This window comes from Amblyraja radiata, chromosome 1 (assembly GCF_010909765.2).
Source record: "Amblyraja radiata isolate CabotCenter1 chromosome 1, sAmbRad1.1.pri, whole genome shotgun sequence".
NCBI lineage: Eukaryota > Metazoa > Chordata > Chondrichthyes > Rajiformes > Rajidae > Amblyraja > Amblyraja radiata.
This window is the reverse complement of record NC_045956.1, coordinates 139,501,322-139,524,985: the sequence shown is the minus strand read 5'-3', so window position 1 is coordinate 139,524,985 and position 23,664 is coordinate 139,501,322. Positions and strand designations below refer to the sequence as shown.

The window sequence follows — 23,664 nt, the reverse complement described above, 5'->3', positions numbered from 1 at the left end:
TATCTTTCTCACTCTTGAAAGCCTCCAGAGAATTGGTCTCCACTGCCTTCTGAGGCAGAGAATTCCACAGACTCACAACCCTCTGTGAAAAAGTATTTCCTCATTTCCGTTCTAAATGGCTTATCCCTTATTCTTAAACTGTGGTCCCTGGTTCTGGACTCTACCAGCATTGGGAACATGTTTCCTGCCTCTAGCGTGTCCAAACCCTTAATATTCGTATATGTTTCAATAAATGGCCTCATACAGCTAAAAAAATCTTTACAAAAAATGTTACCTGAAATGTTTCTTTGCCTAGCTGAGATGAGAAAAAACTTCTTCACCCAGAGATGTGAATTTGTGGAATTCTCTGCCAGAGGGCAGTGGTCTCATCTCCTTCAGCAGCACCCGGTCTCTCTTGCTGAGCTCAGACACCCACTTCTCCTCACCTCACCCATTCTCACTGCTCCTCACCTACACACCTACACCTTGACTAATCCTCTTGCCTCACTAAACCCCTTACCTTGTCGATACCTCACTACCAAACTTCTCCTCACACCTAAACCTCGCCTCGACTAAACCATACCTCACTAAACCTCGCCCCTCAAATAAACCTCACACCTTAACCCCACCTCAACTTAACTAAACCTCCCACCTCACGACTAAACTCCACCTCACACCTAATCTGCACCTCCACTAATCGCCGCCTTTCTCCCGCTCCTGCTATTTATAGCTCCCCCGCCGTTGGCGGCGCCTCATGTGAGCGGAGCGGCTCCAACCAGGGGGGCGGGGCCAAGCGCGGAGAGCAGCGCAGGCACATTGTCCGAGAGAGCCGGTGGGAGGAGAGGGGCGCACGAGCGCTGACGTTGAGCCCCCCCCCCCCGCCGCGGCCGCAGCCCCTCCCCACGGAAGAGATGTGGCGATTAGTTGAGGCGACGATTAAGTGTAAGGTGGGAGGTTTAGTCGAGGCGAGGTTTAGTGAGTTGAGGTCTAAGTGTGAGGTGAAGTTTCGTCGAGGCGAGGGGTTTAGTCGAGGTGAAAAATCAGATTCATTTCTTGGAAAACAAAATCAGAATTCCGATTTAAATCGGAAGAATATCTGGACTAAAGTTGCTTCTGGGACCCCTCCGGGACCCCTCCGGGATTAGGAGCCCTGAAGTTTAAGCTTCATTAGTTTCATAGTAGATCCGCCCCTGGGTAAGGGATGGCTAGGACAAAGGAAATATCCCTGATAGGGTGAGACCCGAATTGCTGTGGTGATAAACGGAGATAAAACCTATGCATTAAAAGGCCAATGAGGGTGGTTAGAAGGACTGAACGGCGGAAGCTCGATGCCTCAAATACCAGAGAGTTAAAAGGTTATCCAGACATCATTACCCTTGAGGTCTTGCTTTTTAACCTTCTGCCTAACTCCCTATATTATATCTGCAGAATCTCCTCTTTTTTTGTATATATATTATTGGTACAAATGTGTACAACAACCTTTGGCTTCTTGTGGAGTAAATTACAAAATATATTCAATACCAATTTCTAAAGTTGTTCATCAAGCAACCTACCTTGCAGAAATTCTCTTCACTGTGATCTGAGGTCCATAGGTCTTTCCCTGAATCATAGTTCTTCCTATTGATCGCACTAGTGGCAGGATGTTAACTTTTGGAGACAGGAGTCCTCTCAGCCGCCCTTGAGCTATTGCTGAAGCTCCAATATTATACAGGGATGCATTAGTCTGCAGAAAGAGGAACAATGAAACTTGCAAATAACTGCATTTTTATTATTTGGTACTACAATTATAATTTAGTTCAATTAAAGAAATTCCTGCAGGGGGAAATAGTGCATTTTAATCAGGTTTCATAGGCTAAAAATGTATTAATCAAAAAGAACCATTGCAAGGTGGGCGGCACAGTCGCACACGGTAGAGGTGCAACTTACAGCGCCAATGATCCGTGTTTGACCCTGACCACAGGTACTGGCTGTACGGAGTTTGTATATTCTCTATATGACCGCTTGGGTTTTCTCTGGGTGCTGCAGTTTCCTCCCACATTCTAAAGACATGCTGGTTTGTACATTAATTAATTGGCTACTGTAAATTTCCCCAATGTGTGATCGTTGGTTGGCATAGACTTGGTGGGCCAAAGGGCCTCTTTCCACTGAAACTTAGTTTAAATATTTAAAACTTATTCAAGATAAACAATTTTCTGGGAACTCAAAACGTACATTAGAAAGAACCTTACATACAGCTGTGCTTCCCCAGTTAGTGACTATCCACTGAACAAAGAAATAACAGGTGAATAAGATGGCAAAGATGAGAATGTGTCCATTCAGCTGAAATTAAATCTAAATTTTTGAAGGATCTCTGTGCTAAGGAAGCATCCCTGACCCAAAATGTCCACTGGTTTCTCTTTCCATTGATGGAAAGGTTAGTTACTTCCAGCATTTTCTGTTTCTGTTTTACATTCTAGCATCTGCAGTTTTATTTGCTTTTGGTGAGTTTATAGTTGTTCTTTCTCCAAGGGAAATTAGTTCAGATAAACTGCAAATATCAGAACAATACCATTCACAATTCTACAAAGATAAACCGTAAATCATTGGAAAATATGACTTTTTAGTTTAGTTTAGAGATACAGCGCGGAAACAGACCCTTCGGCCCACCGGGTCTGCTCCGACCAGCGATACCCGCACACTAACACTATCCTACACACATTAGGGACAATTTTTACATTTATCAAGCCAATTTACCTACATACCTGTACTCTTTGGAGTGTGGGAGGAAACTGAAGATCTCGGAAAAAACCCACGTGGTCACAGGGAGAACAACAAACTCTGTAGACAGCACCGTAGTGGGGATTGAACCCGGGTCTCCGGCACTGCAAGCGCTGTACAGCAGCAACTCTACCACTCCGCCATTGCGCCGCCCTTGCTTTTGTTGAAAGCAGTAGTAATGGAAATTTATCTTAGTTTAAACAAGGGGGCAGATTATTATCTCAATGGGGTTAGGTTAGGTAAGGGGGAGGTGCAGTGAGACATGGGCATCCTTGTACACCAGTCACTGAAAGTTGGCTTACAGGTACAGCAGGCAGTGAAGAAAGTTAATGGAATGTTGGCCTTCATAAAAAGAGGATTTCAGTATTGGAGTAAAGAGGTTCTTCTGCAGTTGTATAGGTCTCTGGTGAGACCACATTGTGTATTGTGTATAGTTTTGGTCTCCTAATTTGAGGAAGGACATCTTTGTGATTGAGGCAGTGCAGCGTAGGTACACAAGATTGATCCCTGGGATGGCGGGACTGTCATATTAAGAAAGATTGAAAAGACTAGGCTTGTATTCACAGGAGTTTAGAAGGATGTGGGGCGTTCTTATAAAAACATATAAAATTATAAAAGGACTGGACAAGCTAGATGCAGGAAAAATGTTCCCAATGTTGGGCAAGTCCAGAACCAGGGGCCACAGTCTTAGAATAAAGGGGAAACCATTTAAGACTGAGATGAGAAAAAACTTTTTCACCCAGAGAGTTGTTAATTTATGGAATTCCCTGCCACAGAGGGCAGTGGAGGCCAAGTCACTGGATGGATTTAAGAGAGAGTTAGATAGAGCTCTAGGGGCTAGTGGAATCAAGGGATATGAGGAGAAGGATGACACGGGTTATTGATTGGGGATGATCAGCCATGATCACAATGAATGGCGATGCTGGCTTGAAGGGCTGAATGCATACCAGTGGTTTAAATGTACATTGCATGTTACCGTTCATGTTGCAAGAAAATTTGGCCAACTCAATGGCATTGCCAAAGTGAACACTGCTTTCACATATAGTCTTGTTCTCGATTCCAACTCAACATACATAACATTAATCTCTTATGCCTAGTATGTTCTCGGTCACAATTCGACTTGCAAATTACATTTTCGGGAGTCCTGCACAAGCACTCCCAAGTCCCTTTGCATCTCCGATTTCTGGATTCTCTCTCCATTTAGACAATAATAATCTACGCCTTTATTCTTATTACCAAAATGCATGACTCCGCACTTTGCTATACTGAATTTCATCTGCCACGTCTCTGCCCATTCTCTTAACCTGTCTGCAGCGTCCTTGCTTCCTCTACACTGCCTGCCCCTCGACCTATCATCTGCAAACTTGGCCACAAAGCCTTCAATCCCCTTATCCAAATCATTTAGACAACGTGAAGAGAAGCGGTCCCAGCACCGACCCTTGCGGAACTCCATTAGTCATTGGCAGCCAACCTGAAAAAGCGCCTTTTCTTGGAACTTTATGTCTTCTGCCATCCAGCCAACCCACTATTCATGCTGGTATCTTCCCTTCAATACCATGGGCTCTCACCTAGCAGCCTGACGTGAGGCACCTTATCGAAGGCCGTCTGAAAATCTAGGTAAACAACATCTACTGCCTCCCCTCTGTCTGTCCTGCTATTTAGATTCCTCAAAGAACTCCAACAGATTTGTCAGGCAAGATCTTCCCTTCACAAAACTACGCTGGCCTATTTTATTGTGAACTTCCAAATACTGTGTAATTGATTAAAATCGTACCGACCACAAAAGTCAGGTTAACCGGCCTATAGTTTCCGCTCTTGCATTTGGGCATATTCACTATAAAACAAAAAATCTACACTCTTGTTTAGTTTGAATAGTAGAGCACTTTGATTAGTAAGGGTGTCAGGGCTTACGGGGTGAAAGCAGGTGAATGGGGTTGAGAAGGAAAGATAGATCAGCCATGAGTGACTGGCAGAGTAGACTTGATGGCCCGAATGGCCTTATTCTGCTTATAGAACATGAACTTATGACCAGTTATTTAGAACGGATTTTTCAAATATGCTCTGAGCTACGGCTGGATATAATAAAACATCTTTCTTATAGAATTTCTGAAACATCATCTCTGTTTCTCTCCAAGATGCCTGCTCACCTATCGAGTATTTCCACCATTTTCTGTTTTAATTTCAAATTTTGAGTATCTGAAGTTGTTGAGCTTTTTGATGTGAAAACGCATTTCTTTTTCTCGGATTTGTGACCAGGTTCAACGTAATTAGTGTTGTCATATATTTTGACAAAGTAAGTTAGCATTAACATTCTATGGAGTTATGAGCATCATTGGATATTTCTTACATGGACTTTCTGAAGTTATTTGATAAAGTATGGAATTTGAGGAAGCTTTGTGGTAGTATCATGGGGCCATAATTATCAATAGTGGCCTCTGTGTGGTGGGGAAGCTGGAATCAGTGATCAGAGGATCACTGCCAACATTTTACTTCAAACATAGGGGGGGGGGGGGGGGGGGGGGGGGGGGATCAGCATTGGAGACTCCAGTTTTCTCAATTTCCAGATCTGCCAAGCAGGAAGTACAGCAAGTTGCTTGGAAAACACTAGGAAGTAATCTGGGGACATAAAATGGGTGGGAGTGCAATGATTTAGCACTTACAATTCAATATAAGACTTTGGAGTTAGTGGTGGACTTTAGGAGGAGATGAACACACCTGTCCCCCATCTCCATCAATGGTGTGGATGTGCAGTTTACCAAGGAGTATAAATACCTTGGAGTTTACCTGGACAGTAACCTGGACAGGTCCTGGAACGTTGAGGCTCTGTACAAGAAGGGACAGAGCTGGCTGCACATTTAGAGAAGGCTCCGCTCCTTCAATGTCTGCAGTGAGATGTTACAGATGTTCTAGCAATCAGTGATAGCCAGTGCCATCATCTTCGCTGTTGTGTGCTGGGACAGCAGGGTGAAGGCCGCGGACGCCAACAGGATTAACATGCTCATCAGGAAGGCTGGCTCCGTCCTGGGGCGGAGTTGGATTAATGGGAGGTGGTCTTGTAGGGGAGGATGCTCCTCAAACTGCGGAGCATCCTGGATAATACAGCTCACCCCCTCCATGACACACTGGTCAACCTGAGGAGCACCTTCAGCAACAGATTGCTTCCACCAAGATGCAATACAGAGCACCATAGTAAATCATTTTTCCCTGTAGATATCAAACTGTAAAAGTCCTCCCTCTTTGGTCAAGGGGTAGACTGACTCCCCCCCCCCCCCCCCCCCCCCCCTCCCCCTCCCCCTCCCCCCCAATCTTTGCACATCCTCAATCCTTTCTAGTAATCACTTTAATTCCATGTTCCATGTATAATGACTGTTGGCAGATCAATTTCCCTCCTGCGATAAATAAAGTTCTATCGTATAATATTGTATCGAAAAATGAGGAAAGGGAGATGTCCAACACTATTCTTTAAATTCTGAGCTCATCAGCAATTACACCAATTAATGAATTCTAAAAAATAATAAACAACTGATTAACAACCATTATTCCGAACACAATAAAAAAGTAATACCTGATTATTAGAGTTGAGATTTAATAGTCGCCAAGACTTGTGCATCAGATCAGAGAAGTGAAACAGAACCCGCAGTCTATTTGTGAGGGTTTCTGGGCAGCAGTCTTTAAGCACGCCATACTGAGGGGGTATCATCGGTGGTATACCAAGTTGAACAGGAACCGTGGTACCTATAATTTTAAAAATAGTATGTTATTTCTCTAAATTCATCCGAGGTTAATTCAGCTAGACATCTATACATCTTGCAGAGAAAAATCATCGCAGAGTTTGAAATGTCAGGTCACCCATTTAACAAGAGTTTGGTTTATTTTAGGTTTTAAAATAAATAAATGTATTACATTTTTTGCATGTGCTCTTTACATCGTGCTTCAAAACTACGCTGTCATTAATACAGGTGCACAACCTTTTATCCGAAAGCCTTGGGACCAGACACTTTTCGTAATTCAGAATTTGTCGGTCTTCGGAATGGAAAATTTGTAGCGTAGATTTTAAGGGCTGGCTCAGTGGTAGAGTGCTCGGCTCATATCCGCAAGGTCGCGAGTTTGCTCCTTGATCCCGGCAGTTACTCGGTCGCGAGTTTGCATCTTCAATGTAGTTTTTTCTTGCAGAATAAATGTTTGTATGAAATGCAGTGTAGGAGAGGTGTACTGACTGTGTGGGCAGAACTTTGGAAGTGATTGCCCACCAGTCTAAAAAGCCGCTGTGTCTCCCTGTCCCTGGGATAGCAGGGGGCGATCAAACAGTACAATACCCCCCTCCCCCTCCAACTCCAGAGGAATTCACTCCCCGATGGGCCACTACAGCGACAAGTGGCAGTTTGCCCACAGCCCGAGCTGCGCCCCCTCATCCGCCACCCCAAGAACAAGACGTACCTTGCACACCATCACTTCTGCCCCTACGTGTTCCTCTGGAGTTGGAGCGGGGCTGGGCTGGAGTTGCTGCTGGCTGTGGGTCTCTGGGATCTCCGTGCTTGCAGTGTGCCTGGGGGTCGGTGTCCCATTGCTCTTGACGTCTCCGGCCACCCCCCTGGACTGGAGCTGAGACTGGGAACTGTACCGCCCTTGCCCCCTCCCTCTGCAACTGCAAACAACCCCACTCTCCTGCAAGGGTGGTACAGTTCCCGGAGGATGGCAGGTGGCCGGAGACGTCAGGACCAACAGGAACCCGCTCCCCGATGGGCCCCTACGACGCCCCGAGCTGCGCCCCGTCATCCACAACCCAGGTTCCTCTGTAGTTGGAGCGGGGCTGGGCTGCTGTTGGCTGTGGGTCTCTGGGATCTCCGTGCTTGCAGTGGGCCTGGGGCTCGGTGTCCCGATGAGGGGGCGCAGCTCGGGGAACGGCTTCTGGTGGTCCTGACGTCTCCGGCCAGTTTGCAGTTTTCCTCTGGAGTTGGAACGGGGCTGGGCTGCTGCTGGCTGTGGGTCTCTGGGATCTCCGTGCTTGCAGTGGGCCTGGGGGTCGGTGTCCCGTTGGTCCTGACATCTCCAGTGACTGGCACGGTCCTGCTCAAAGATCCTATAGCGGAGCTATAAGATCTTTGGTCCTGCTGGCATCGCCGACTTGAAGACAGTGCAAAGCCCCCGCGCCGGTGCAATGGGCGGGGAGCTGGAGAGGGGAGGGAAGGGGTCACACACATGGCCGGGAAGCAGAGGGGTGTAGGTGGGGTGAAACTGAAGGGAGCGACAATCTGTTGCTCGATACACTGTGTATCGTGAGTCTCCCATGGGAACTTTTAACTCAGTGGGCAGGCAGCAGCATATTGTCAATTATTAACCCTCCCGCGCAATATACCCTCACCTTCTCTTTTATGAATGGGGATTTAGTTCCCCTTTCTTCGAGGACCGACCGGAGGTTCCGCTGTCACCTCTGCGGGCCGCCCTCGGTGAACGTTTTCAAGGACCTTTCTTCAAGGACCGAAAAAATGGCCGCTTTTCGGAGGTTTTCGTTATTTGGATCTTCGGATAAAAGGTTGTGCACCTGTACATGCAAAAGTGGACAGGTAGGACTAGTGTAGATGGGACATCTTGGCCGGCATGGGCAAGTTGGGCCTAAAGGCCTATTTCCGTGCTGTTTGACTATGACTCTAATATCCTCTAGTCTAGGCAACATTCTGCTATTCTCTCCAAATCCTCCCCATCCTTCTGGGTAATGGAGCGATCAGAACTGTGCAAAATCCTCCAAATGCAGTCTTACCAACGTCCTATAAAACTACATAATTTTCTGACTTATATTCAATAACCAAAACAATGAGGGTAAGCATACCATGCCTTCTTCACCACTTTATCTACTTGTGTTGCCTCTATCAGGGAGCAATGGACTTGGACCTCAGGATCCCTCTGTACATGAATGCTGTTAAGGGTTGTCATTAACTGTATACCTTCCCCTTATTCGACCTTCCAAAGTGCAACTTGATCGGATTAAAGTCCATTGCTCACACAACTGTAGCCACAATAATAATACGTATTCCAAAAAGGCTTGTAGCGGCAGATTTTTATATCATTCAAGAGATTACTCCCTCTAGCTGTTAAATGGACTACATGGTTAAGGAGAATGTTTTTGTACGCATGCAAGCTCTCCGTCGGGGACCTTCAGAGTCTCTTCACAGATAAATCTTCAAAACACAGTCCTATTATTAATAAATTCTTTATTGTTGATGAAAAACAATAAGGTACATTCAAAGTGTTCAAGAAGGAACTGCAGATGCTGGAAAATCGAAGGTACACAAAAATGCTGGAGAAACTCAGCGGGTGCAGCAGCATCTATGGAGCGAAGGAAATAGGCAACGTTTCGGGCTGAAACCCTTCTTCAGACGGTACATTCACAAGGTACATTCAAACTTCTTCCGACTCGTACACTATAATCTTCATCGAACTCCAGCTTATTGCATTAAGCGTTAGAAAACTCCTTGTGTCTCTGTTATACTTTGCATGGTCAAAGTGTATACCTTCCCCATGCTGGTCCAAAACTAAACTAAAAACTAAGCTTCTGCGCAAGAAACTTAGCTCCAAACACGCCCTACAATACGTCATAAATCCACCCACAATATAACGGGCAGTCTAAAATTTAAAGACACATGCCATAATTAATGACACACAAAACAAGCCAAATGGCCACTACAAGGCTTGCTTAACCTCAATGCCATTCATTTAAAAGAAAATGCTTTAATGCTCTCAGGATATAGATCTCTGGTATTGGAACATATTTAATGTTATCTCTAATTGTCAAGAGTGTTTTATTGTCATGTGTCCCAGATAGAACAATGAAATTCTTACTTGCTGCAGCACAACAGAATATGTAAACATAGTACACTGTAAACAATATGATAAACGAGAGAAAAAAGTTCAGTGTGTATACATACATACTCACAAGTACACACACACACATATATATATATCTATCTAATATATAAAACTGTGTGCCTGCAGTCCGGCTGCCTTTCTGCCTTTTGATTCGTTCCCATCGTGTGATGTCACAATGCCCAATGCTCGCAGATGTCCAATCGGGATGGATCCATTTACATATGCCTTTGCACCAGCCCCAGCCCCAGGTGACCGTGTCATCGTGTGATGTCACAATGCCCAATGCCCAAATACATTTTTGCCATAGAGGGAGTACAGAGAAGGTTCACCAGACTGATTCCTGGGATGTCAGGACTTTCATATGAAGAAAGACTGGATAGACTCGGCTTGTACTCGCTAGAATTTAGAAGATTGAGGGGTGATTTTATAGAATCTTATGTTTCTATGTTTCCCTCTCCTCACCCCTCGGCTTGTACTCGCTAGAATTTAGAAGATTGAGGGGTGATCTTATAGAATCTTATGTTTCTATGTTTCCCTCTCCTCACCCCTCTCCCTCTCCCACCCATCCCTCTCTCCCCCACCCCATTCACTCTCTACCCCACCCCCTTCCATCTCCCCCCCGCCCCATCCCCTATCCCTCTTCCACCACTCCCACTCCCCCTACCCCTCTCACCCCACGCTTCCACTTCTCTCCACCTTCCCCTCCACTCTCCATCCCCACTCTTTCTACCCTCTCACCCCACACCTCTCCCCCTCCCTCCCTCCTCCTCTCCCTCCCCATCCCTCCCCTTCCACACATCTCTCTCCCCATCCCCCTCTCTCACCCCCTACCCCGCTCTCCTTTCCCTCCCAAATCTGCCCTTTTTCCTCCTCCTCCTCTCCCCTCCTTCCCCTCTTCTCACCCCCCTCCCCCCACCTGTGTGTTTGGGGTGTGGTTAATGTGAGTGTGTTTCCGCAGCCCCCCCCAACCCCCCCGCAAACGCCGTTGGGGAAACAGACCCAACGGGTCTGCACTTGGTCTAGTAATATATATATCTATCTATCTAATATATAAAACTGTGTGCCTGCAGTCCGGCTGCCTTTCTGCCTTTTGATTCGTTCCCATCGTGTGATGTCACAATGCCCAATGCTCGCAGATGTCCAATCGCGATGGATCCATTTACATATGCCTTTGCACAAGCCCCAGCCCCTGGTGACCGTGTCATCGTGTGATGTCACAATGCCCAATGCCCAAAGACATTTTTGCCATAGAGGGAGTACAGAGAAGGTTCACCAGACTGGTTCCTGGGATGTCAGGACTTTCATATGAAGAAAGACTGGATAGACTCGGCTTGTACTCGCTAGAATTTAGAAGATTGAGGGGTGATCTTATAGAATCTTGTTTCTATGTCTCCCTCTCCTCACCCCTCTCCCTCTCCCACCCATCCCTCTCTCCCCCACCCCGTTCACTCTCTACCCCACCCCCTTCCATCTCCCTCCGCCCCCATCCCCTATCCCTCTGTCCCTCTTCCACCACTCCCCCTACCCCTCCCACCCCACGCTTCCACTTCTCTCCCCCTTCCCCCTCCACTCTCCCTCCCCACTCTTTCTACCCTCTCGCCCCACACCTCTCCCCCTCCCTCCCCATCCCTCCCCTTCCACACATCTCTCTCCCCATCCCCCTCTCTCACCCCCTACCCCGCTCTCCTTTCCCTTCCAAATCTGCCCCTTTTCCTCCTCCTCCTCTCCCCTCCTTCCCCTCTTCTCACCCCCCTCCCCCCACCTGTGTGTTTGGGGTGTGGTTAATGTGAGTGTGTTTCCGCAGCCCCCCCCAACCCCCCCCCCACCCCACCCGCAAACGCCGTTGGGGAAACAGACCCAACGGGTCTGCACTTGGTCTAGTATACTTTTAAAACTCAGTGTGTGTGTGGATGTACGTCGTTTTGCATTTGATTCGTTACTCCGCGCAAATCAGACGCAAAAACGCTGACATTTTTACCATTTCGCTAGCGATTTTACTTTTACATTCGCACATCCACTCCTTGGTCAAATATTTTCCCAGATTTTGAGTAAAATTGATCACAAAACTCAAACAACACTCAATTTTTAAGATCTAAACGGCTCTTACCAGCTGCTGGTATCACAATGCCCACATGCCTCCAGTATGCCTTCAAGAATGCTCGCGCCACGCCTCCCGCTGCTGGACACGATTGCGCATCCCCCCTGCCCGCTCACTTCCCCCCCCCCCACTTCACCTCTCTCCCCATCCTCTCCCCCCCTTCACCCCCACTTGCCCTCTCCCCCCAGACAGCAGAACGCCGGCTGTTGCCAGAACCGCTACAATAGGCGCAATGGTCCTTCCTATAGTGAACCCTGCTGCTGCTCAGACTCTGATGGGACCGCTTTACAGACTTAACCGCCAAAATGCCCACATGCCGACCAATCCAGGCCCACCTGCCTCCAGTATGCCTCCAAGTACGCTTGCGCCACGCCTCCCGCTGATGGACTCCAGCCCGCCCGCCTGCCCACTCACTCCAACCCCCCCCCCTCACTTCACCTCTCTCCCCCATCCTCTCCTTCCTCTCCCACCCTTCACCCCCACTCGCCCTCTCCCCCCAGACAGAGCAGAACGCCAGCTGTTGCCAGAACCGCTACAATAGGCGCAATGGTCCTTCCTATAGTGAACCCTGCTGCTGCTCACAGTCTCTGATGGGGCCGCTTTCACAGACTTAACCGTGAGCGGCCCCCGCGTTTAACCAGGACTCTGGGAACTCCGCATCTGATGGGGACGAGGAGGCTTCCAGAGGGAAGGCAGGGACAACGTAGAATCCAGCAGCAGAGTGGCTCCGTTAATGGATTCATTCCACAGTGAGTTCAGTTCGGTAACAACCCCCCCTCTCCTCCCCCCCCCCCCTTCTCTCCATACCCCCTGATCCCTTTAGCCACAAGGGCCACATCTAACTCCCTCTTAAATATAGCCAATGAACTGGCCTCAAATACCTTCTGTGGCAGAGAATTCCACAGATTCACCACTCTCTGTGTGAAGAATGTTTCTCTCATCTCGGTCCTAAAAAACCTCCCCCTTATACTTAAACTGTGACCCCTTGTTCTGGACTTCCCCAACATCGGGAACAATCTTCCTGCATCGAGCCTTTTTTGAGGCAGTGACTCCGATAAATCCCTTCGACGGTGGGGAGGTCAGAATCGGTGATGGACTGCACAGTGTTCACAACTTTTTGCAGGCTTTTCGCTCCTGGGCGTTCAAGTTGCCGAACCAGTCCACGATGCAACCAGTCAATATGCTCTCTACTGTGCACCTGTAGAAGTTCAAGAGAATCCTCTTTGACATATCAAATCTCCGTAGTCTTCTCAGGAAGTAGAGGTGCTGATGTGCTTTATTTATAATTGTATCAGTGTGCTAGGTCCAGGAAAGATCTTCCGAAATACGCACGCCCAGGAATTTGAAGTTTTTGACCCTCTCCACCCATCGACCCATTGATATAAACAGGATTCTGGGTCCTCATCCTTCCTCTTCCAAAGTCCACAATCAGTTCATTGGTTTTACTGATATTGAGAGCCAGGTTGTTGTGCTGGCACCATTTGGTCAATCGGCCGATCTCACTTCTGTGCTCTGATTCATCACCATCTGTAAATTCGTCCAACAACGGTCGTGTCGTCTGCGAATTTGAAGATGGAGATCGCACTGTGTCCGGCTACACAGTCATGGGTATAGAATGAGTAGAGCAGGGGCTGAGCACACAGCCTTGAGGTGCTCCTGTACTGATTGTTAATGAGGAAGAAGTATTTCTGCCTATTCGAACAGACTGTGGTCTGTGGATGAGGAAGTAGAGGATCCAATTGCAGAGGGATGTGCAGAGACCCAGTTCCTTGAGCTTGGTAACCAGCTTTTTTTTGTATCAACATTTAAAAAAATTTAACCGCGCTCTTATCTGGTTGAAGCGGACGGAGCCGTCTACAGACGCAACAGTTGCAGGCCACCCATTAGATACGGTGATTTTGTGTAATTTTACAAACTTCCCCAAATGTGTTATTAATGTTCCACAAATATTGCTTAGTCACCGATGCTTCTTTTGTTTCTACAAGGAAAGATGTAGATTGGCTATTTCATACTAGCCAATTATAGCGCTTGTTAGTAGTGACTCCGCCTATTATGCGCTTTATATTCTTAGAAGGGATGATGGTATTGAACGCCGAGCTGTAGTCTATAAACAACAGCCTGACGCAAGTGATTTTATTGACCAAGTGGTCCAGTGCGGAGTGGTGAGCTTGGGTTTGGGTTTGAACTAGATATTCTTTATAAAAAAGATGGTGCATCTGCTCAGGTTAAGCACTCAAACTAATTTAATATTAAAAGTAATATATAAGAATGGAAGACCCAAGTAAATACACAAAGCCAATATTCTTTAAACCTTTGCTGTCACCCCTTAGGTACCCTACACCTCAATACCATCCCAAGCCACAGGTTTTCTTAAATTCCATTTTCAAATTATTTCAGATAAGTCCATGATCTGATGAACTAATAACCTTGCAGGTATCAGTTGCTACAACATAGATAGGAATAGGGTTTTTCAGCCCTCCAAGCTTGCTCTGCCTTTCAGTACGATCATGGCTGATCATCCAAATTCAATACCCTGTTCTTGATGGACCATACAAAATATTCAATTTCTACTTGAATATGTATTCCATCAACTGGTCTCCGTAGTAGAGAATTCCTACAGCTTACAATTCTCTGGGAAAAGACCTACTTTGTTTTCCTTGGGCCAGGGACCCTGATCTCGGACCCACCCTCTTCATATATCATACCTGCCATCCCAGGAAGCAGTCAGGTTACACTCCTTCAGTGACCAGAATATCCTTCCTCAGATACCCAAACCACTATACATCAGTATAGGTTCATTAGTACTTTTTGCAGCATCACGTTAACGTAATTGTTACCTGGAGCTCTTGTGGTAGGAGGAGGGGTAGTCCACGCTGCACTGTGACACCGGCCAGCTGAAATCTGACGAATATTCTTCCCTTGAAGTGCAGTAATTAATGTTGGCTCTTTAACTTGATTGGCATGACTTAGTCCAAGCTATTGAAATAAAAAAAATACATCACTATCTTACAAGATGGCTATACGATATAGAGATGACCAGATGGATAGAGGAGTTTTGACCAAAAAAAACATATTATAGAAATGAAAAGCAGGCTAAACAGAACCAACACATTTAAATAACACCAGATTAGTAAAGCAGAGATTGGTAGAGAAATAATCCGTTAAATTATTGTATTGTCTGCTTTCTCCATTTAAAAAAACTGCTTTCTCTTTTAGGATATAGTGTTGAGTAATGAACCGGATTTGATAAGGGAACTCGAGGTAAAGGAGCCATTAGGAGGTACTGGCCAAAGTTGACTGGAAAGATACCCTAGCAGGGATGACAGTGGAACAACAATGGCAGGTATTTCTGGGAATAATACAGAAGGTGCAGGATCAGTTCATTCCAAAGAGGAAGAAAGATTCCTAGGGGAGTAAGGGGCAACTGTGGTTTACAAGGGAAGTTAAGGCGAGTATAAAAATAAAAGAGAAGTATAACAAAGATCACCAGGAATTCAGTGGATTGGGAAACTTTTAAAGATCAACAGAAGATAACTAAAAAGGCAATACGGGGAGAAAAGATGAGGTACGAAGGTAAGCTAGCCAAAGCTTCTTTAGGTATGTGAAGAGGAAAAAAATAGTTAAGACCAGGTGAATTTATTATTGGGAACAAGGAAATGGCAGATGAGTTGAACAGGTAATTTGGATCTGTCTTCAGTCAGGAAGACACAAACAATCTCTCAGATGTACTAGTGTCCAGAGGACCTAGGGTGACGGAGGAAGTGAAGGAAATCCACATTAGGCAGGAAATGGTGTTGGGTAGACTGATGTTTTCCAATGTTCTATAGATTCAGGATCAGTTCCTGTGGATTGGAGGGTAGCTAATGTTATCCCACTTTTTAAGAAAGGATGGAGAGAGTAAACAGGGAATTATAGACCAGTTAGCCGGACATTGGTGGTGGGGAAGATGCTGGGAGTCAATCATAAAATATGAAATAGCGGCACATTTGGATAGCAGTAACAGGATTGGTCTGAGTCAACATGGATTTACGAAGGGGAAATCATGCTTGACTAATCTTCTGGAATTGTTTGATGATGTAACTAGGAACATGGACAAGGGAGAGCCAGCGGATGTAGTTTACATGGACCTTCAGAAAGCATTTGATAAGATCCCACATAGGAGATTAGTGCGCAAAATTAGGGAACATGGTATTGGGAGTAGAGTGCTGACATGGATAGAAAAGGAGAATTTCTACAATTTTCATTTTCATTAATTATATCTCTGGTGGTGTGCTCATATCTTGGAGTTGGATGTAAACTCACTATCTTGTGATTCAATGGTGCAAATGTCTTCAGTCAGGAAGACACAAACAATCTCTCAGATGTACTAGTGTCCAGAGGACCTAGGGTGACGGAGGAACTGAAGGAAATTCACATTAGGCAGGACATGGTGTTGGGTAGACTGTTGGGACTGAAGGCTGATAAATCCCCAGGGCCCGATAGTCTGCATCCCAGGGTACTTAAGGAAGTGGCTCTAGAAAACGTGGATGCATTGATCGTGATCAATCGTGAAGAATCGTGGATCATTTTCCAAAGTTCTATAGATTCAGGATCAGTTCCTGTGGATTGGAGGGTAGCTAATGTTATCCCACTTTTTAAGAAAGGCGGGAGAGAGAAAGCAGGGAATTATAGACCAGTTAGCATGACATTGGTGGTAGATGCTGGAGTCAATTATAAAAGATGAAATAGTGGCACATTTGGATAGCTGTAAAAGGATCGGTCCAAGTCAGCATGGATTTACGAAGGGGAAATCATGCTTGTAGTGTACCTGGACTTTCAGAAAGCCTTTGATAGGGTCCCACATAGGAGATTAGTGGCAAAATTAGAGCACATGGTATTAGGGGTAGGGTACTGACATGGATAGAAAATTGGTTGGCAGACAGGAAACAAGTGATTTGATTGGCAGACAGGAAACAAGGAAATAACGGGTCCATTTCAGAATGGCCTTGCAGGCAGTGACTAGTGGGGTACCGTAAGGCTCAGTGCTGAGACCGCAGCTATTTACAATATATATTAATGATTTAGATGAAGGGATTAAAAGTAACATTAGCAAATTTGCAGATGACAAAGAGCTGGGTGGCAGTGTGAACTGTGAGGAGGAGGCTATGAGGATGCAGGGTGACTTGGACAGGTCGGGTGAGTGGGTAGATGCAGTTTAATGTGGATAAATGTGAGGTTGTCCACTTTGGTGGCAAAAACAGGAAGACAGATTATTATCTGAATGGTGTCAAGTTGGGATAAGGGGAAGTACAACGAGATCTGGGGGTCCTTGTTCATCAGTCACTGAAAGCAAACATGCAGGTTCAGCAGGCAGTGAATAAAGCTGATGGCATGTTGGCCTTCATTTCAAGAGTTGAGTATAGGAGCAAGGAGATCCTTCTGCAGTTGTACAAAGCCCTAGTGAGACCACACCTGGAGTATTGTGTGCAGTTTTGGTCTCCAAATTTGAGGAAGGACATTCTTGCCATTGGGGGAGTGCAGCGTAGGTTCACAGGGTTGATACCGGGATGGCGGGACTGTCATATGTTGACAGAATGGAGCAGCTGGGTTTGTATACACTGGAATTTAGAAGGATGAGAGGGCATCTTATTGAAACATATTATTAAGGGTTTGGACACGCTAGAGGCAGGAAATAATAGACAATAGGTGCAGGAGTAGGCCATTTGGCCCTTCGAGCCAGCACCGCCATTCACTGTGATCATGGCTGATCATCCCCAATCAGTACCCCGTTCCTGCCTTCTCCCCAAATCCCCTGACTCCGCTATTTTTAAGAGCCCTATCTAGCTCTCTCTTGAAAGCATCCAGAGAAACTGCCTCCACCGCCCTCCGAGAGAGAATTCCACAGACTCCCCACTCTCTGTGAGAAAAAGTGTTTTCTCATCTCCGTACTAAATGGCTTACTCCTTATTCTTAAACTGTGGCCCCTGGTTCTGGACTCCCCCAACATCGGGAACATGTTTCCTGCCTCTAGTGTGTCTAAGCCCTTAACAATCTTATACGTTTCAATGAGATCCGCTCTCATCCTTCTAAACTCCAGAGTGTATAAGCCCAGCTGCTCCATTCTCTCAGCATATGACAGTCCCGCCATCCTAGGAATTAACCTTGTAAACCTACGCTGCATTCCCTCAATAGCAAGAATGTCCTTCCTAAAATTAGGGGACCAAAACTGCACACAATACTCCAGGTGTGGTCTCACTAGGGCTCTGTACAACTGCAGAAGGACCTCTTTGCTCCTTTATTCGATTCCTCTTGTTATAAACGTGTTCCCAATGTTGGGGGAGTCCGCAGTTTAAGAATAAGGGGTAGGCCATTTAGAACAGAGATGAGGAAAAACTTTTTCACCCAGAGAGTTGTGAATCTGTGGAATTCTCTGCATCAGAAGGCAGTGCAGGCCAATTCTGGATGCTTTCAAGAAAGAGTTAGATAGAGCTCTTAAAGATAGCGGAGTCAAGGGATATGGTGAGAAGGCAGGAACGGGGTATAGATTGTGGATGATCAGCCATGATCACACTGAATGACGATGCTGGCTCCAAGGGCCGAATGGCCTACTGCACCTATTGTCTATTGATATGGAATGAACAAACAGAAGTGGAAGGGAATCAAATCTTTTACTGGAAAATATAAAGCAATAAGTTAGAGGAAGATACAAGGAACTGCAGATGCTGGTGTCCAAAATCGACACAAGGTGCTGAAGTAGTTCAGCGGGTCAGGCATCTCTGGAGGATAAGGATAGGTGACGTTCTGGGTCAGGACCCTTCTTCAGAAGTCATGTTAGATAGGTCAGTAATGATAATTATGCCTATTTTGTTATTGCGACTCAAGAATAAGGTACAGGAATCCTGACTGAACATTCATTGCTCTAATGAAGAGGGCTCAATCTATCGTGGTGATCTAACTGTTGTGCATTGATATCAGATAACTAAGCACAACAAAAACAATTATTTCAATGACATTTCTGGCTGGGGTTGCTCACTCATGAACCATGACAAATGGCTTAATGCACAGGTCAGCCGACAAATTAGTTTAACAACTTTTCAGTCTTAAATGTAAACTTCTATGGAAATTCTATTTTTTGTCAAAATCATTTTGATGAAACTGGTTATCATTTCCAATGAATTGAAATGCAACTTTGTAATGGACTGTCAGGTTCAATATGATTCTGAAGAAATTATTTCTCAAAAATTGAAAGTAGATGTATTTACCTGACCTTCAGAATTACATCCCCAGGCAAATACATCTCCTGTGGAGCACAGAGCAAGTGTATGCTCTGATCCTACTGCAATATCTTCCACGAACATTGATTCCAACGCAGGCACCTGCTGTGGGCGGTTGTGATTACGCAGCAAGGAATCTGGCAGGCCAATAAGACGCTCTAAAAAATTATAATAAACAAAGTATTCTGAGAAGACATCCCAGTCCTCAACATTTAAATTATAGCTGATCACTGCCTTATTTTGATTGCTTGGAGATTCTTTGTATTAGACTTAATCTTGTTGCCCTCCAATGCGCTATGCTTTGAATTTCCCCCCCCCCCAAGAGTCAAGAGAGTGTTTTATTGTCCCAAAACGAAACAATAAAATTCTTACTTGCAGCAGCACAACAGATATGTAAACATAGTACTCTGTAACAACCGTAATAAACAAAAAAAAAACATGTCTCAATAAGAAATTAAGTTCTGTCAAGAATTGTTCATGCTGTTGAATGTACTGTCTTCACAGACAAGTACAAATAGATGTATACAACACGTACCAAGAGAGCTCTCTGAATAAATACTAATAGATGCTTATTCGGAGAGCTCCTTTGGCCTTGGAATATTTTTTGGTGGTAATTCAATAATCTATGAATGAGCTCCTCCTTTGATAACTCAAGTAAACAATTGGGAGACTTTCTGAGGTCTCTAATCATTATGGATAACAATCAATTAAAAAATACAAAGGCATCCTTTCTGCTCATGCATTGTTCTGCCGTGTAATGGCCACGGTAGATTCCTCGAGTACGCTACGATTCTAGATGCAGGCACAGAAGTCAAATGTAAGCCACAGGCCAGGATCTGCCCACTGGTATCAATGTAACACATAGTCTGATGCTTTCATGGTGGTCTTGACACCTGACATTGAACCAAGCAGCCTCAGAATATAACGATTGCTCTAAGCATCTTTAAATGTCTCTGCTAATTTATAAATTTAATGTTATATCGTAATTATTCCTTGCAATAATATTATGGTAAAGATAGGAAGAGATAGAAATGTACCTTGTCCAAAAGTGAATACACGACCATCCTTTGTTAGTGCAACAGAAAACTGGGTTCCACAAGCTATTTTCTTTACTCCTTTATTGCAAAGGGCCTCAATTCTCTACTCGGTTAAAAAAAAAAATCAAAGCTGATGATTGTTGTCAGAGATTATCTATCAATATATCAGAAATTGATTTACACTTCAATTTAAAAAAAAAATGTTTTGGATGCTCAGATATTTGTTTTTTTTACTGCAAAGTCAGCCTGACACGAAATCTCAAAATAGGCAAAAAGAGAGAGAATCTGAACCATTTTATTCAACATGATATACATATGATGATGCTAATGGTTACATACAAGCCAATTTGAGAACAATGACTTCATTCAAACCACCCATGAGCAGTTTCCAAAGCTTTACTTTCATTTCTTTGTGTTACCCATTTCAGTTAAAAAAAAATCATATATTTTCTAGTGGGTCCTGAAGAAACTGGTACTGTCAGCCGCAGCACCAGATTCTTTGGACCCACTGTAAAACATATTATTTTTTAACAACTGAAATGGGAAACTCAAAGAAATGAAAGTAAAGCTTTAGTTTTAATTGGTTGCATCATATTTTCTTGCTCCATTCCTTTTTAAAGCCAGGCTAATTCATTATTCTCAACACTTCTGCAATGCTTATCAGAGCTCAATTAACAAATCTAGCAGCAAAAATTATTGTTCATAGCCCTGTATCCAATATAGCCAAGCTGTCACCAAAACCATGTTGAAAAGTATTTTCCCAAAACACCATCTGGTAAACTATTACTTTTGGGCATTACTTACTCCAGTAACTGTGTCAAATATTTAATTGTAAAGGAATGAGGTGGCATTGGCCCTACAAAACTTCAATAAAAATTGGGCTCTTCAAATGTGCTTTCTGTAGAGGGCTCTTTGTGTCTATGTTTTGTTCTCACCTGGGGACAGCATTTAACAGTACAGGCTCCTAAGCCTAGTTTTCCATAGTCTCCATCACCGAAGGACCACACTGTCATTCCGTCTGATGAAACCACAAGAGTGTGATTCAACCCACAGGCCACCTGCAGAAATGAAAGAAACCCTACCTTTGCTTTATAACAATATCTTTATGGAAATAGTTTGCAAATATATAAATAATGCAATCAACAATTAAAGCTCTAAGTTTTTCTGAACAGTAACCGCAAATGCATTTTTCTATGAATATTGAATAATGGCAATTATTATAAAAATAATCTTAAACTTTCTGCAAACTCATGAAGTAAATGACATGCCATTCATGTCTTCTACCCTGCTTCACTATTTAGTAATGTGAACCACATACATTCATCTGCTTCTGCAAGAATATGGGCAGATCCTCCATCTTAAATTTGGCATTTCCATTCTATCTCAGTGACAGTTTTGGAAGTGAAGCATGCAGGCTGCCAAGGTAGTCAAATTTGAACAAACAAATTAGGAGGAGAAGTAGGCCTCTCAGCCACTTTGCCATTCAATAGATCATGGCAGATCTTCTACCTCCATATCATTTTCCTGCCCTATCACCACATACTTCAATTCCATTAATATCCAGAAATGTATCTTGAATAAACACAACGGCTACTTCTGCTTTTAAAATCATTCAGATTTTCAGACTTTGCTAGCAATGTCATTTGGGGATGGAGCTCCGAAGACTCAGGACCCACGAACCAAACCTTATGAGACACCCTGCCCATGCCTAGCATCAGTCCAGTAAATCTTCTCTGAGAAAAATGTTGCGAGTAATGCATGAAGAGGCCCTGCCTTCTGCCCGGCCGCATCAATCATCCGGCAGTATTCCCAAATAGAATGCACCTGGTAGGCTTCCAGGGCAAGAGGAAGATCCCTTTGATAACATAGTGTGGAAGAAAATATTAAAATCCTTTCTTACTTAATTTGATCGTAATTAAACAAGGTAACGAAAGGGTGTGCGGATGTGGCAATTGGCATCTCTCGTTGACCAGGTGCAGAAGAGGATTGTGAGAATGGGCAAAATAAGCTATAGACGCATTACCTCTTGTCTGGGAATGGTGAATGTAAACATAACAAAGATAGGACAGAGATAAGGAAGCTTGTTTTCCTCTGTAGGAAGTTACAGAAGACAACCCCGTACCCACCGCTAGTAGCATAAAAATACGGCAGTAAATGGGGGGGTTTATGATTGGCTCGGATTAGGGATCGTGGCGCGAGCCGCCTAAAAGATGAGATAGAAGAATGTCAAGATGCCCTTGTATTATGTTTGACTTGTATCTGTTGATGAGTAAGATTGGCATAAACAAAAGGTATGCTATGACTAATGAAATGATTGGTACCCATGTAGTAAATATTAGAAACATAGAAAATCGGTGCAGGAGGATGCCATTCGGCCCTTCGAGCCAGCACCACCCATTCATTGGGATCATGGCTGATCGTCCCCTATCAATAACCCGTGCCTGCCTTCTCCCCATATCCCTTGATTCCACTAGCCCCTGGAGCTCTATCTAACTCTCTCTTAAATCCATGATTAATAACAGGACAAAGTATATTTTCGTATAGTTGTATCTAACAAAAAACAAAAGTTGTTTACTGCACAGTATAATTCTGCAGTGAAGTCAGAGAACTGGTGAGCAGTTTACTGCCGCCATCTTTCCATGATATCTTGCAATAAAGTCTCTTGAAGCAAACCTGCGAAGTCTCCTCTTTTCGTTTCCCTTTAATTTCCATCGAAATTAATTTCTTCCACATATAGAAGAAGAGGTTACATTTACCTGGACCAATTCTTAAATTGCCCGATTTATTCTAGGTAAAGACAGTGCAGGCCCAAAGTTAAAATTCTGCATTAGGGCAAAACCAACTCTGATGGTAACTGGAAAGAACTTGCTAAGGTTTACTGGATAGGTCCTTTGTGGGCAAAGGCTCGTCTGGAAAGTGTGATGTTTTTAAAAGTGTGATGCCAAGAGTTAGGGCAAGCATGCTACTGTTAGAGTGAAGGGCAAGGCAAGTGAGAGTAAGAATGCCTGTGCATTCTAACCATTCTAACGGCTCGAAGGACCTACTCCTGCACCTAATTTCTATGTTTCTATAACCAGTAAAGGGCAAGTACAAGATGATTCATCACTTGATGAGATGAATAAATTACCAGACCGGGATCAAATATATCTCAGGTTTTCAAAGAAGCAAGTTGGGTCATTATGCAACTGCACGTGATATTTACTTTATAGATCTAGCAAGTTCTGGATATCAGTACCTGTCCTAGTGAATAATCTTCCAGTGCCGTCACTTTTTCAGGCAGCATTTTGTTGGATGTACTCCTGAGACCCAGGCGTCCATAATCTCCACTCCCAAAGGTAAAGAGTTTTCCATGAACTGTTACCACAGCTGAATGTTTAAATCCACAAGAGAGCTATTCAAGCAGGAAGAAACATAATTTAGTTCAATTTCTTGGAAACAATAATTAAGTACATATCTTGAAAAGCTGCCCTATTCCCAAGTTTCTTGTACTTGATGGACATCAGATATGGAGAGCCATGGATTGTTGCTTGTGGGGTTAAACATTATTACATCCATACTATTGTGGAGGAATGAAGCATTTCCATTTTATTTGTGTTGTTGGTGCTCACTCCAGGCCAACCCCACAGGACTCACAGAAAACACTGTACACAACACCCACTGCCGTGGATGACAATTA

The 23,664-nt window shown here is 44.5% G+C and overlaps 1 protein-coding gene across 3 annotated transcripts in view; it reads right to left on the bottom strand.

Annotated features, from left to right (window-relative positions):
* LOC116979710 (probable E3 ubiquitin-protein ligase HERC1) overlaps positions 1 to 23,664 on the bottom strand; it is a 283,689-nt gene that overhangs the window by 18,464 nt on the left and 241,561 nt on the right. For all 3 annotated transcript variants that reach the window (XM_033031434.1, XM_033031451.1, XM_033031442.1), the window contains exons 66-72: positions 23,224 to 23,379; positions 20,924 to 21,046; positions 19,989 to 20,091; positions 18,940 to 19,109; positions 14,536 to 14,674; positions 6,302 to 6,471; positions 1,533 to 1,702 (exon numbers count right to left, since the gene is read on the bottom strand). In XM_033031434.1, the coding sequence (XP_032887325.1) occupies positions 1,533 to 1,702; positions 6,302 to 6,471; positions 14,536 to 14,674; positions 18,940 to 19,109; positions 19,989 to 20,091; positions 20,924 to 21,046; positions 23,224 to 23,379 (1,031 nt within the window). The remainder of the gene's footprint in view (positions 1 to 1,532; positions 1,703 to 6,301; positions 6,472 to 14,535; positions 14,675 to 18,939; positions 19,110 to 19,988; positions 20,092 to 20,923; positions 21,047 to 23,223; positions 23,380 to 23,664) is intronic.